The sequence below is a fragment of the Budorcas taxicolor genome, chromosome 3 (assembly GCF_023091745.1).
Source record: "Budorcas taxicolor isolate Tak-1 chromosome 3, Takin1.1, whole genome shotgun sequence".
NCBI lineage: Eukaryota > Metazoa > Chordata > Mammalia > Artiodactyla > Bovidae > Budorcas > Budorcas taxicolor.
Window position 1 is genome coordinate 30,057,413 of NC_068912.1, and position 16,171 is coordinate 30,073,583.

At 40.3% G+C, this 16,171-nt stretch overlaps 1 protein-coding gene across 1 annotated transcript in view; it reads left to right on the plus strand.

Annotated features, from left to right (window-relative positions):
* PHTF1 (putative homeodomain transcription factor 1) overlaps window positions 1-16,171 on the plus strand; it is a 73,697-nt gene that overhangs the window by 25,509 nt on the left and 32,017 nt on the right. Inside the window, exons 3-4 of the mRNA XM_052637954.1 lie at window positions 4,505-4,574; window positions 5,004-5,162. Coding sequence (XP_052493914.1) covers window positions 4,505-4,574; window positions 5,004-5,162 — 229 coding nt within the window. The remainder of the gene's footprint in view (window positions 1-4,504; window positions 4,575-5,003; window positions 5,163-16,171) is intronic.

Below are 16,171 nucleotides of genomic sequence, written 5' to 3' on the forward strand. Positions count from 1 at the left end.
CCTTGTTGAGACAAAAGTTGCAGAGTGCTTATGCATCTAACCAAACACACCCTGATAGAATGGATTAACGCTGCCATCCACATAATGTGGGCGAACATGGGAGAGCTCCCAGATGCTGACTCAAGTGATGAGAGAGCTGGGCATGAAGCAGTTGATGTTTAACCTAAATACCTGAGGCTCAGATGACAAGCATTTTATAGGTAGCATGTGAGATGCTATTTTGAACAATGCCCCGCTCACCTCTTTTGGATATCTGTTATTCTGCACTGTATGTGGGGCGCCCCATCTATGAGGCCACCTTGATGGTGGCTACCTTGGAAGAAATAGAGGGTGGTGGCAGGCCAAAGGTTTTAGCAGTGTGAAGATCCTGAAGGGGGACCGATCTGGTAAAGATCCTGTCCAGGTGATGTAAATGCAGATGTGGGCCGATTTACTGGCAGTGGGAATTGACAGAAATAAAATTGATAAACAGCCCAATGCTATACTCCTAGAGGGGCTTCCCAGGTGGTGCTAGTGGTAAAGAATCTGCCTGCCAATGCAAGAGGCATAAGAGACACAGGCCCGATCCCTGAGTCAGGAAGACCACCTGGAGGAGAGCATGGCAACCCACTCCAGTATTCTTGCCTGGAGAATCCCATGGACAGAGAAGCCTGGTGGGGTGCAGTCCATAGGGTTGCAAAGAATTGGATATGACTGAATTGACTTAGCACATACTTCTAGAGTTATGGAAGCAACTGAGAACCGAGCAGAAGTTTACCAAATGGGAGACGCATACACAGCAAGAGATACGGGCAGTTCAGTTAAAATATTTTATGGTGCCCAAGGGTACTCCTTCAGATGCCCTTTTCCACTTTGAATAGGGCTCAGGCCAACATGCCCGCCCACAGTGCCCAAGCGGGGATGGGAGGCCCCATGTGGAACTTGCTATTCACTGGTCACTGGCTAATATACAGAGTAATGGCCCTGGTTGACACCAGTGCTGGACGCAGGTTTGCTTATGGCGAGCCAGAACAGTTTCTGATCATAGTGCACACATTGATGGCTGTGGCAGCCAAATGGTTAAGGTAAGAGCTGTGTCCTTACCTTTAGAAACTGGGTGACTCCCTGTGCAGGTGAATAGTATGTATGTGTCCCTGATCCTAGAATATATTTTGGGGATAGACGTTCTGCAAGTCTTAATGTTATAGACCTCTGTGGGGGAGTTTCGTCTTTGAATGCCTGTGGTGAAGGCTGTTGTGAGGGGCTATACAAAGCATCCGCCCCAGTTACTGCCAGCACCTTGGAGGGTGACAGCTGTGAGACAGTATCACCTACCAGGTGGCTATGAAGAAACAGGCGCCACCATTACCGAGCTGGCAAAAGTGGACGTTGTACAACCCGCTTATAGTCCGGTCCGTTTAACTCCCCCATGTGGCCTGTTCGGAAGCCTGATGCTCATGGGGAATGACTGTGGACCGCTTTGACACTTAGCTCTGTGTAGTGGACTCAGCTAATGCTTTTTTCTCTATAGTTATAACAGCTGAGAGCCAGTGTCACTTTGCATTCACTTGGGAGGGATGCCAGTGGACGTTCCAGGTCCTTCCCCAAGGGTACCTGCATAGCCCAACTGTATGCCACAGGCTGGTTACAGAAGACTTGGTGAAATGGAAGCGTCCAGCATCAGTGAAATTGTTAAGTTGATGTTGTGTTTACTGTAAAGGCTCTGTCCTGTGATGTAGATTTAAAACAGTATATTATAAAAGCTGTGTCCTCTGTGTCCTCACATTTTAGAAATGTAATCATGTGGGTGACCTGTGAACAGCACAAAAATCCCCTTCTTGAAGGGGTGGGCCTGATGCCTGTGGGGGCTTTTGCAGGTAACATGAGTCTCAGGTTGTATCCTGGGTGACGAGTGCTATTTGTTGTAGCCTGTACTGCTGTTATGGGATGTGGATCCAAGGGTCAGCATCAACTCACCAAGGAAGGGACTGTCACGGAAGATGGACTGTGCATATATTGTGAGACAGAAGACCCTGAAGGGATGGAATGTAGGAAAAGAGCAGTTAGCCAAGATGGCGGTGGCCTGGTGCTCTTGCCCTACGGCCTCTCACCCCACATTCTGTAAACAATGACTTTACATGGTTGTGTTATAGCTGAGATCATTTATAGCACTGGGCGTGTGCATCAGGATATACCCGCTTGGCCACGGGGCCGCTTTTGCTCTGTGTGCCTATATGAGCTCACCTGAGAAGCCCTTGCAGCTGCATTTTGGCTGTGTCTGCTGGGTCAGCCATCAGAGGATACAGTATGGCTGTGTTACAGCCATCTTGTGAGCCCAGAGAGAAAAAATGGGTCTGCAGTTCCTGCGGCTCCTCAAGTTTCCTTCCAGCTTCTCCACTCACACCTTGCCCACCCTGGGTTCAGCAAACCGTGTGAGATGTGGGACGCTTGGCTTTCCCACTTTAATAAATGTTTCTAGCTGTCTAAAATAGAAACACTTGCTTCTACCTTCTCCTTAACCCTCCCCTCCACTTAATCCATGGTGAAATATGGCAAAGTCCAGCTTCAAAAGCAACAACAAACCAACCCTGGAATCAGTTCACATCTCTCTACAACACTTACCACTGTGTCCTGTCTGGACTTCATTAGGACTCCAGTGAAGGATAGTTTTTCCTTAGAGTTCACACTCCTCTATTGCGCTGCACCCCACAGGCCTCCAAGGTCTGTGGTCTGCACAGCTTCCAGACCAAAGAAAGAGCTTGGAGTTAGTGACAGAGACATCACTGGCTTAATGGATGGGGGAGCTTGCCTGTCTGAAACAAGGTCCTTGTTTCAGACAAGCTTGCATATGTCTGAAACATGTGTGGTGGATGGCATGGCAGGCAGGACAGGGTGGCAGTCTCTGCTCCAAAATGAAAAATTCAATAGAAGAATTTGAAGAAATTTCTAGAAAGCAGAACAAAAAGACAAAAGAGGTAGAAAATAGAAAAGTTAAAAATCTTAGAAGAAATTTAAATATAAATTATAAGAAAATGTCCCTAAAACTGAAAGACATGTATTTCTATATGGAAGGGATTCTCAGCACAGTAAATGATAAGACTCATATCAAGGCACATCATTATGTAATAAAGTACATGATTTATCATGAATGTTACTTCTGTCAAAACAAAAAAAAGATATCATTCTGAACACCGTGGATAAAGTGAGGATTAAGAGGAAAGAACTTACATTCAAAGGATCAGGAATCAGAATGGCATTGGGGTTTGCAACAGCAACATTGGAAGCTAGAAAACCATGAAACAGTGTCTTAACTCCTGAGGGAAAATGATTAACAACTCAGAATTCTATGTCTAATGTAGCCTTCTTTTATTTTTATTGGTTCTGGCTGCACTGGGTCTGCACTGCTGTGTGCAGGCGTCTCATTGCTGTGGCTTCTCTTGTTGCAGAGAACAGGGTCTAGGGTGTGTGGACTCAGTAGCTGTGGCACAAGGGCTTAAATTGCCCCATAGCAAGTGGAATCTCTCTGGACCAGGGGTCAGACCATGTCCCCCTACGTTGGCAGGCAGATTCCTAACTACTAGACCACCAGGGGAATCCTCTAGTGTAACTTTTAATCAAGTATAAGGGTAGAGTAAAATTTTCAGACATACAAGGATTGAGAACAGGATCTTCTGTGATGCCTTTTCTCAGGAAGCTGCTAAAGGAATGTGCCCCAAGAACACCGATAGAGCAGTGACTCCCTGCAGAGACGGGGAAGGGGAGTATCAGGGAGTGAGAAGTTCTGGGCTGATAGACGTGCAGCAGGCCCAGACAGCAACTCGTCCAATTGTAGAGCAAGATAGAGGGTCCTGGGAAGGGGGTTTCCAGGAATTTTTTTTTCTTTAGAGGAAAAAAAAGACTTATTTAATTTTCTGGCATTTGAGTATTTGGAAACTGATAAATTATTTTCACTGACATCATAGAATAAATGGAAAAGTAAAGCACACAAGGAATCATTCATAAACAAATAATTACTGATTTGCCAAAAATTAATTGACTATATTGTGAGGATAAATGTTTTTGGGTGGAAGTTAGGTTGTAGGAGTTAGTGCTGTGTAAGAGAGCTTAATTCTCATATATTAGGAGTGCATAGATGATTTTTAAAATCAATAAATTGAAAAATAGCAGTATAAACATATTATTTAGACCTATGTAAGTAAACAAGAAAAAGGGCTAAAAAAGATGAAAGCTATTTTTTTTTAAGGAATAAAATTGGGAGAAGTGGGTAAGGTGGGTTAGGGACTACCTATTTTTCACTTACTGACCTTTTGGTACTGTTTGATTATTTTTAAAGATAATAAAAGTATATGCATGTGTTACTTGATAAAACTTAAATACTAATAACAGATTCCTTTAAGGAGCATTAGGATTAAATGTACCCAGTAAAAGGGAGTCAGGAATAGAGAAAAAAGATGTAAGCTTATCTTTTGTTTTAAAGGGTATTCTTAAAACTGTATTTCTGTTTTTTTGTGTTGCTTAATTCTAGGGCTTCAAAAACAAACCAAAAAAGATGGGTCACATAAAGGCAGACTTGATTGATGTTGACTTAATCAGAGGTGAGTTCTAAGTTGACTTGTTTCTTGTAGGTATATCATTATGTTATTTCCTTGGAGTGCTAAAGATTCTTCTTAGATATCATCTCTACATGGTATACTTTAATTCCCCAAAGTAGTGTTCTTCTCTCATCATCCCGGCTTTAGCATTCTTTCCCCTTTGCTTAATACTGTGTGGCTATGTAAATTGCAAGGTTTCTGTGAGGGTGAAAGAGATGAACTTGGAGACCTACTGCTGTGTAATGAAGATACATTGTGTATCATTCAAAGGAGGCTGACTGAGGTTAGTATATGTTTGGAACATCTAAGTGGATTCTTTTTAACTGAACAAGTTATATGCTGATTTTTGCTCTCACTTGTTTTTAGTGTAGTGTTACAAGTGGGCGTTAGTGTATGAAAATGTTTGATGTTTTGTTTTATGTATATTTAAAGGCTCAACATTTGCCAAAGCCAAACCTGAAATTCCATGGACATCTCTGACTCGGAAGGGGCTTGTTCGAGTTGTGTTTTTTCCACTTTTCAGCAATTGGTGGATTCAAGTTACCTCTTTAAGAATCTTTGTTTGGCTGCTACTGCTTTACCTCATGCAAGGTAATTGGAGAAGTTTGGATAAACTATGAGTTTCTTTTTGCTGCTTATGCTATTACGTCATGCAGACCTTACTGTTCCTATATTTATCCTTTCATTTGATGGTTTCACGTACAAAAAAATGAAGGGACATTCACTATTAGGAGATCATCTTAAATTTATTTGTTCAGAGAGAGCAGATATGATTGTCTAACTCCTCTCTTCAATTTCTTTCTACCTGTCTCATTGACCAGACCTTTGTAAACTTTTCTTCTGACTGAGCTTTGAATCCTCAAGGTTAGATCCCAGATTCTTTTCTCTAGGTACTCTTATCAAGCCTTGTTCCTTTAACAAGGTGATTCTCAAAGTAGTATTTTCAGACTGACCTCTGCTGAACTTCAGGCTTGTAAAGTGAAAGTGAAAGTGAAGTCGCTCAGTCGTGTCCAACTCTTTGGGACCACATGGACTATAGTCTACCAGGCTCCTCTGTATATGGGATTTTCCAGGCAAGAGTACTAGAGTGGTTTGCCATTTCCTTCTCCACGGGATCTTCCCAACCCAGGGATCAAACCCAGGTCTCCCGCATTATAGGCAGACGCTTTACCGTCTGAGCCAGCAAGAAAGACATAGGCTTGTAAAGCCAACTGCCTATTTGACATTTCCATATGAAGATTTAATAGGTATTTTGAACTTGAGTTATATTCGGATATAATTGAATTTTAATTTTTTTACAATCTTCTTTTGTACACACTGAACTGGACATGGACCAACAGACTGGTTCCAAATAGGAAAAGGAGTACGTCAAGGCTGTCTGTTGTCACCCTGCTTATTTAACTTATATGCAGAGTGCATCATGAGACATGCTGGGCTGGAGGAAGCACAGGTGGGAATCAAGATTGCCAGGAGAAATATCAATAACCTCAGATATGCAGATGACACCACCCTTATGGCAGAAAGTGAAGAAGAACTAAAGAGCCTCTTGATGAAAGTGAAAGAGGAGAGTGAAAAAGTTGGCTTAAAGTTCGAAGAAACTTAAAGTTCTTAGACATTTCTTTCTTTCTTAAAGAAAACGAAGATCATGGCATCTGGTTCCATCACTTCATGGGAAACAGTGGCTGACTTTATTTTTTTGGGCTCCAAAATCACTGCAGATGGTGATTGCAGCCATGAAATTAAGACTTACTCTTTGGAAGGAAAGTTATGACCAAGCTAGACAGCATATTGAAAAGCAGAGACATTACTTTGCCAACAAAGGTCTGTCTAGTCAAGGCTATGGTTTTTCCAGTAGTCATGTATGGGTGTGAGAGTTGGACTGTGAAGAAAGCTGAGTGCCGAAGAATTGATGCTTTTGAATGGTGGTGTTGGAGAATATTCTTGAGAGTCCCTTGGACTGCAAGGAGATCCAACCAGTCCATCCTAACGGAGATCAGTCCTGAGTGTTCACTGGAAGGACTGATGTTAAAGCTGAAACTCCAGTACTTTGGCCACCTGATGTGAAGAGTTGACTCATTGGAAAAGACCCTGATGCTGGGAAAGATTGAGGATAGGAGGAGAAGGAGGACAGAGGATGACATGGTTGGATGGCATCACCGACTCGATGGACATGGGTTTGGGTAGACTCTGAGTTGGTGATGGACAGGGAGGCCTGGCGTACTACAGTTCATGGGGTCGCAAAGAGTCAGACTGAGTGACTGAACTGAACTGATTCTTCTTCAGATCTTCCCCCATTTCATTAAATGATTCCATCAACCACCCAATTTTCAAGTGAAAAATTAAGTCTTCCTGTTCTACCCTAATGGCTCAGAGGGTAAAGAATCTACCTTCAGTAGATGATGCACTTCAGTGCAGGAGACCTGGGTTTTATCTCTGGATTGGGAAGATCCCCTGGAGAAGGGAATGGCTACCTACTCCAGTATTCTTGCCTGAAGAATTCCATGGACAGAGGAGCCTGGTGGGCTGCAATCATGAAGTTGCAAAGAGTCAGACGCAACTGAGCGACTAATGCTTTCACTCCCTTCTACTCTGTCATCAACTCTCACATCCCATCTGTAACCATGTCTGTAAGTCTGACCTCCAGCATATGTCTTGAGCACCTAACCCAGTCTCTGCTGCCACTATCATAGGCCGCAGCCCCAGCATGCCTTTGCCTTGATCACTGGAACAATGTCTATTCTGAGTTTTCTTTCTACCCATCATTCTTTTCACAACAGTTAGAGAAATCTTTTGAAATGGAGACTATATCACATTTCACTGCTTAAAACCCTATTTAGTGACTTCTTATTGCTCTTAGAATAGAAGCCCACACCTCCTCACCAGGGCCTCCAGTGCCGTGTGTGGTTGCTCCGCAGCTGACCTCTCGGATGCCATGTCTCAGCACTTTCTTCCTTGCTCGCTGCAGGCAGAGGCCTTTTTCTTTTCCTCACCCAGGGCTTTTCTTTCTGATTGAAATAATTGTAAGGCTTTTCACATGACTGTCTTTTCTCTCATCTTTAAGATCTGCACTCAGATGTAGCTTTCATAAACTTGCCGTATCTATACTTTCTAAATAGTCCTGCCACCCCTCAGTGCCTGTCACAGGGGACTGTGTATCACACATCACTACCTGATGTTTTGTCTCTTCTCGCTATGTGTAGGGACTGTGTATGCTCTTCACTGTACTTTATTGCTTACCAGAAACATTTCCTGAAAAGGCAATATAGATATAGTGATTCCTGAGCAGATATATGTGAATTAGAACAAAGAATAGGTGAAAGGGGAAGGTTGGGTTAGGGTGATAGAATTTGGGGTGATTTTTATTTTCTTTTATCTGCATCAGTTTTTAAAAATTGTCTTAAAAAATATAATTTAATTGCTGCATAATGTTCCATCATGTGGTCACACCATCATTTCAAACTATTGAGTTGACCAAAAAGCTTTCTTGGGTTTTCTGTTAAGAAGTTATGGAAAAACTTGAACAAACTTTTTGGCCAACCCAATATTTAAGTCTGTATGAGTCTGTCATAGGATTTACCATAAACACTTTTTATAACTATTTAATATTCCATTATATAAAAGTACCATAATTCACATAAGCTTTCTCATATAGCGAACATTTAGGTTGTTTTTAGTATTTTCCTATTAATTAATGCCATCATGAACAGAATTTTTCATATATTATATATTTGGAGTTTATTCTCTGAAATAGAATTAACAGATCAAAGACCTTAAACATATTAAGGTTTTTAGTGCATATAGTGAAACTGCTGGTCACAGTTCTTTTGGAAAGTAGTAGATTGTCTTTTACCACAATCTTAATAGCATTATCATAATTTTAAAAATTATTACCTAATTTGATATACAAAAGTTAGTATTTTGCTTGTTTAATTTGCATTTCTTTGGTTACTTGTAAGGATGAAGTTAAATATTTTTCCACATGTTTGTTATTAAAGAATTTCCTTTCTTGTTGAGATAAATTATATATATTAAATTTTCATGTATGCTGTGGTCCATTTCTGGACCATATATTCTGTACCATGAATTTGCCTGGTTATTTTCATATCAGTGCCATATTTCTTTAATTACTGTAGCTAATTTAATATATAGTAACATTGAGCAGGACAAGTATTCCTCAGTTACTCTGTTTTTTTCAACATTTTCTCTTAGGTGTTCTTAACTTGCTTACTCTTTGCAAAATAATTTAGAATATTTCATCATGATCAAAGACCAAAAAAAATTGAAATTTGGACTGGAACTCCCCATACCCCACTCCAAAATATAGATATATATTTGGAGGGAATAGAGAGAAAATTGATACTTTTCTCCTTTTAGTCAAGTCTTCTATTATATCTTTTTGTAAAGCTTTGTAGGAATTTATTTTTTTCTTACAAAGCTTGCTTAGATCTTGTTAAGCTCATTTTTTTTCCCATATGGTAGAATACACATAAAATTTACCATCTAACATTTTTAAGTATACAGTTCAGTGATATTAAGTGCGTTCACATTACTAGTCTGCCATTACCACCATCCATCTCCAGAGCTTTTTTCATTTTTCCAAATTGAAACTCTGTGCCCTTAAATCAATAATTCTCCACCGCCTATCCCCAGCCCCAGACAACTACCATTCTGCTTTCTGACTGTATGAATTTGACTCCTCTAGCTACCTCATATAAATAGAATCATACTGTATATCACTTAGCATAATGTCTTCAGGATTTATCCATTTGTAGCATGTGCCAATATTTCTTTCCTTTTTGAGGGTGAATAGTAACTGACTGTGTGTATAGACCACATTTTGTTTATATATGTCATCCATCAGAGGATGCTTGAAAGTAAAAGTTGCTCAGTCATGTCCAGCTCTTTGCAACCCCATGAGCTATACAGTCCATGGAATTCTGGAGTGGGTAGCCTTTCCCTTCTCCAGGGGATCTTCCCAACCCAGGGATTGAATCCAGGTCTCCTGCACTGCAGGCGGATTCTTTACCAGCTGAGCCACAAGGGATGCCCAAAACTACTGGAATGGGTGGACTATCTCTTCTCCAGTGGACCTTCCTGACCCAGGAATCGAACCAGGGTCTCCTGCATTGCAGGCGGATTCTTTACCAACTGAGCTATCAGGGAAGTTCCATATTAAAGGAAAATTGTTTTTATTTTTGTTGTTGCTGCTTTAGGTATGAAGCTTTTTATTTGCTTATGTATTTAACTAATATTTGCTGTTATATTTGCAAGATTTTAGTTTGTATTAAAATTGTTAGAACCAGCCGTTTTCTAAACTCTCATTTTTTCTAACAGTTTTTCAGTACTTCTCTCAGATTTTCTAATTATACAGCCAAATTGTTAGTGTAATGTAAAGTTGGTCTTTTACCACACATTTTATTTACTTTCATAGAATTAGTCTACATATTTAGAGCAGTGTTAACAGTAAGAGAAGTCACCCTGTTTTGTTTCTGTTCAGAATGGCTTCATTAATATGATGCACGTTGGTTTTGCTTATATGTTCTTTAGTGTATGTACTGCCAAAGTGAGTGCTACTTATATCTTCTTTAGCATGTTAACAACATATTTTTATATTCCTAGTATTTTAGTAAAGATTGACATTTAAGATTAATTACAAATCAGGAACAGATGTTTAATTTTATGGAATGCTTTTTCACTTCTAGAATTGGACCAGACTTCACATGTTAAAGGCACAGTCCTTCCCAAGATACCAGCCTTACTTTGGGGATCCCTAGGGCTATCCTTACTCTGATCAGCCTTTCAGGTCCCCCACTCATTCCCTCAGGTTTGATAATTCACCAGAATAACTCAAAGCATTCAGGAAAGTGCTGTATTTACAGTTTTATTATAGCAGAAGGATACAAATTAGGAGAAATGTTCAGGGCAAAGTCTGGGCGGACTCTAATCAGGAAGTTTTTGTCATCTTAAGGGAAGTGTTACCTTCTAACCCTGGTGGATAGCAATATGCACAAGGTATGACCAGCCAGAGAAACTCACCTAAGCTTTGGAATTCAGAGTTTTCATTGAGGGTTTATTATGTAGGCCTGGTTGATTAAGTCACTGGCCATGGAATTAAACTCAGTCTTTAGCTCCTGTTCCCTCCCCAAAGATCAGGCTGATATAATGTAGCTCAGAGCCCCAGCCCTCTAATTACATAGTTGGTATTTCTGGTATGGCTACTCCTATTCTTAGTCATTTTATTGGCATATATTACCTGGTGTGGTCCAAGGGACCCATCATGAAAACAAAGATACTTTCCAACACTTGGGAAATTCCAAGAGTTTAAGAGTTACCTCCCAGGAATCAGGGACAAAGGCCTTTTACACAATGGGTAATTGAGATGACATGTATGCACATGTATCCTATTAAAATATTAAATTTCATAGATTCTGTCTCAGTCAGCAATTCCTTAAGTGTCTAACATGTCTGTGCCAAGTACTCTTTTAGGCTCTGAGAAAGATTTCCTACTCTCCTTCTAGCATAAACCCTATGTGGTCTTGGTGAATTATTCTTTTGCTATATTGTCAGATTTACATTGAAGTATTTTAATCATTCATTCAACAAATAATTGCCTGTGTACTCTGTGCCAGATACTATCTTGGTATGGCAGTGAACAAAATAGACAAATATCCTTGCCTTCATGGTACTTAACATTTTAGAGGTAGATTTGTATCCATGTCCACGAGTCTGCGAGGTCTGTAGTTTATTGTTTTCTTGCTGCTGTTATGTTTGTTGGGTATCAGGGTATTGTTGTTGTTGTTCAGTTGCTCAGTCATGTCTGACTCTTTGCAACCCCATGGACTGCAGCATACCAGGCTTCCCTGTCCTTGACTATCTCCCAGAATTTGCTCAAACTCACATCACTGAGTCAATAATGCCATCCAACCATCTCCTCGTCTGCCTTCCCTTTCTGCTGCCCTCAGTCTTTCCTAGCATCAGGGTCTTTAGCAACAAATAGTCTCTTCACATCATATGGCCAAAGTATTAGAGCTTCAGCCTCAGCTCTTCACATCATATGGCCAAAGTATTGGAGCTTCAGCTTCAGCATCAGTCCTTCTAATGAATATTCAGGACTGATTTCCTTTAGGATGACTGGCTTGATCTCCTTACTGCCCACGGGACTCTCAAGAGTCTTCTCCAACACCACAGTTCAAAAGCATCAGTTCTTCAGCACTCAGCCTTCTTTATGGTCCAACTCTCACATCTATACGTGACTACTGGAAAAACCAGAGCTTTGACTAGATGGACCTTTGTCTGCAAAGTGAGTGATGTCTCTGCTTTTTAATACACTGTCTAGGTTTGTCATGGCTTTTCTTCCAAGGAGCAAGTGTCTTTTAATTTCATGGCAGTAGTCACCATCACAGTGATTTTGGGGCCCAAGAAAATAGTCTGTCACTGTTTCCATGTTTTCCCCATCTACTTGCCATGAAGTGATGGGACGAGATGCCATGATCTTAGTTTTTTGAATGTTGAATTTTAAGCCAGCTTTTTCAGTCTTCTCTTTTACCTTCATCAAGAGAGTTCTTTACACTTTCTGCCATTAGGGTGGTGTCATCTGCATATCTGAGGTTATTGATATTTCTTTCCAGCAATCTTGATTCCAGCTTGTGTTTCATCCAGCCTGGCATTTCGCATGATGTACTCTGCATATAAGTTAAATAATCAGGGTGACAATATGCAGCCTTGTTGTACTCCTTTCCCAATTTTGGACCAGTTTTGTTGTTCCACGTTTGGTTCTAACTGTTTCTTCTTGATCTACATGCACATTTCTCAAGAGGCAGATAAAGTGGTCTGGTATTCCCATCTCTTGAAGAATTTTCCACAGTTTGTTGTGATCCATGCAAAGGCTTTAACGTAGTCACTGAAGCAAAAAGTTTTTCTGAAATTCTCTTGCTTTTTCTATGATCCAGTGGATGTTGGCAATTTAATCTCTGGTTCCTCCACCTTTTCTTAATCCAGTTTGTGCATCTGAAAATTGCTGAGTCACATACTGTTGAAGCCTGACTTGAAGGATTTTGAGCATTTCCTTGCTAGCATGTGAAATGAGTGCAATTGTGTGATAGTTGAATATTCTTTGGCATTGCCCTTCTTTGGGATTGGAATGAAAACTGACCTTTTCCAGTCCTGTGGCTACTGCTGAATTTTCCAAATTTGCTGGCATATTGAGTACAGCACTTTCACAGTATCACCTTTTAGGATTTGATATAGCTCAGCTGGAATTCCATCACCTCCACTAGTTTTGTTTATAGTAATGCTGCCTGAGGCCCACTTGACTCACACTCCAGGATGTCTGGCTCTAGGTAAGTAATCATACCATCATAGTTATCTGGGTCATTAAGATGTTTTTGGTACAGTTTTTCTATGTATTCTTGCCGCCTCTTTTTAATATCTTATGCTTCTGTTAGACCCATACTGTTTCTATCCTTTATTGTGCCCATCTTTGCATGAAATGTTCCCTTGTTATCTCTAATTTTCTTGAGATATCTAGTCTTTCCCATTCTGTTGTTTTCCCCTATTTCTTTGCACTGTTCACTTAAGAAGGCTTTCTTATCTTTTGTTGATATTCTTTGAAACTCTACGTTCAGATAGGTATATCTTTCCTTTTCTCCTTTACCTTTTGCTTCTCTTCTTTTCTCAGCTATTTGTAAGGCCTCCTCAGACAACCGTTTTGCCTTTTTGCATTTCTTTTTCTTGGGGATGTTTTGGTCACCACCTCCTGTACAATATTGTGAACCTCCATCCATAGTTCTTCACAGACTCTATCAGATCCTATCCTTTGAATCTGTTTGTCACTTCCATTCTATAAGCAGAAAGGATTTGATTTAGGTCATACCTGATTGGCCTAGTGGTTTTTCCCTACTTTCTTCAATTTAAGTCTGAATTTGGCAATAAAGAGCTCATGATCTGAGGCACTGTCAACTCTAGGTCTTGTTTTTGCTGACTGTATAGAGCTTCTCCATCTTTGGCTGCAAAGAATATAATCAATCTGATTTTACTACTGACTATCTGGTGATGTCCATGTGTAGAGTCATCTCTTGTGTTGTTAGAAGAGGGTGTTTGCTATGACCAGTGCGTTCTCTTGGCAAAACTATTAGCCTTTGCCCTATTTCATTTTGTACTCCAAGGCCAAACTTGCCTGTTACTCCAGGTATCTCTTGACTTCCTACTTATTTGCATTCCAATCCCTTATGATGAAAAGGACGTCTTTTTTTTTGCTGTTAGTTCTAGAAGGTCTTGGAGAAGGCAATGGCACCCCACTCCAGTACTCTTGCCTGGAAAATCCCATGGACGGAGGCGCCTGGTGGGCTGCAGTCCATGGGATCGTGAAGATTCAGACACGACTGAGCAACTTCACTTTCACTTTTCACTTTCATGCATTGGAGAAGGAAATGGCAACCCACTCCAGTGTTCTTGCCTGGAGAATCCCAGGGATGGGGGAACCTGGTGGGCTGCCGTCTGTGGGGTCGCACAGAGTTGGACACGACTGAAGCGACTTAGCGGTAGCAGCTAGAAGGTCTTGTAGATCTTCATGGAACCTTTCTTCTTCTTCAGCATTAGTAATTGGGGCATAGACTTAGATTACTGTAATGTTGAATAGTTTGCCTTGAAAATGAACCGAGGTGATTCTGTCTTTTTTGAGATTGTATCCAAGTACTGCATTTTGAATTCTTTTGTCGACTATAAGGGCCACTCTATTCCTCTAAGGATTTCTTGCCCAAAATAGTAGATATAATGGTCATTGTAATTAAATTTGCCCATTCCTGTCCATTTTAGTTCACTGATTCCTAAAATGTCGATTTTCACACTTTTTTTGGAATGTATAATAGTTCGAATTTATTTAAAGGGTACAATGCAATGCAATTGACATATATATACACCTGTGAAAATATAATCAAGGTATATAATAAATCAAGGCAATGAGCAAATCCACCATTCCCCAAAATTTTCATTTGCCCATTTATAATTCATCCCTTTCCTATGTCTCCTTTGTTCTCTCTTAGAAATCACTTGTCAGCTTTCTACTACTACAGATTAGTTTGTACTTTAGAATTTTGTAAAAGTAGAATAGGATTTGTGCTCTCTTTTTGATTGACTTATTAGGAAAATTATTTTGAAATTCACTCATGTTTTTGTATGCATCTGTACTTGATTCGCATTGCTGAGTAGCATTCCATTTTCTGAATAGGACATAGTTTGTTTATATTTTCACCTGTTGATAGATATTTGAATTTTTTCAATATGGGACTATTACAAATATAACTGCTATGAATATTCAGATACAAATGTTTGTGTGCACATATGCTTTCATTTCTCTTGGCTAATACCTAAGAGAGTAATGACTTGATCTAAAGGTACTCCCAACATTCCATGTCTTTCCTTACTCCCAAGTAATGAACCTGGGCACTTTGCCTATTGTATAAAAACCTTGCAGTTTTCTAGGTTCATTTAATTCCCCTACCCTTCACAAATAGATGGGGAAACAGTGGAAACAGTGTCAGACTTTATTTTTGGGGGCTCCAAAATCACTGCAGATGGTGATTGCAGCCATGAAATTAAAACACGCTTACTCCTTAGAAGGAAAGTTATGACCAACCTAGATAGCATATTAGAAAGCAGAGATATTACTTTGCCAACAAAGGTCCATCTAGTCAAGGCTATGGTTTTTCCAGTGGTCATGTATGGATGTGAGAGTTGGACTGTGAAGAAAGCTGAGCACTGAAGAATTGATGCTTTTGAACTGTGGTGTTGGCGAAGACTCTTGAGAGTCCCTTGGACTGCAAGGAGATCCAACCAGTCCATTCTAAAGGAGATCAGTCCTGGGATTTCTTTGGAAGGAATGATCCGAAAGCTGAAACTCCAGTACTTTGGCCACCTGATGCAAAGAGTTGACTCATTGGAAAAGACTCTGATGCTGGGAGGGATTGGGGGCAGGAGGAGATGGGGACGACCGAGGATGAGATGGCTGGATGGCATCACTGACTCGATGAACATGAGTTTGAGTGAACTCTGGGAGTTGGTGATGGACAGGGAGGCCTGGCGTGCTGTGATTCATGGGGTCGCAAATAGTTGGACACGACTGAGCGACTGAACTGAATTGAACCCTTTACAGTACAGTTGCCATATGCATTATAAGCACATATATTATAAACCCCACAAGATAACAATTTTTGTTTTAAATCAGCCTATTTATTTTAAGTAGAGTAAAATGACAAATTGTGTTTAATTTTACCAAGGTATTTACCATTTGCAATACTCTTCATTCCTTCTTGAGGATCCACATTTTAAGGAATAGAAGTAATGCAGGCCTTTGGTGAGAAATGCTTAGTATTTTAATCTGAAATATTTTTGTTTTACTGTTGCATAAAGGTTATTTTGTCCGGGCAGCGAGTGGAGGGTGGAACATGTATTGCTGCTGTTATTTTTCCAACACTGCTGCGATGTCTCAGTGTCTTCAGCCCTTTACTCCTTCGATGTTCACTCTTTCCATCTCCTTTTTGACTATTTCCAATTTACCTTGATTTATGGATGTAACATTCCAGGTTCCTATGCAATATTGGTCT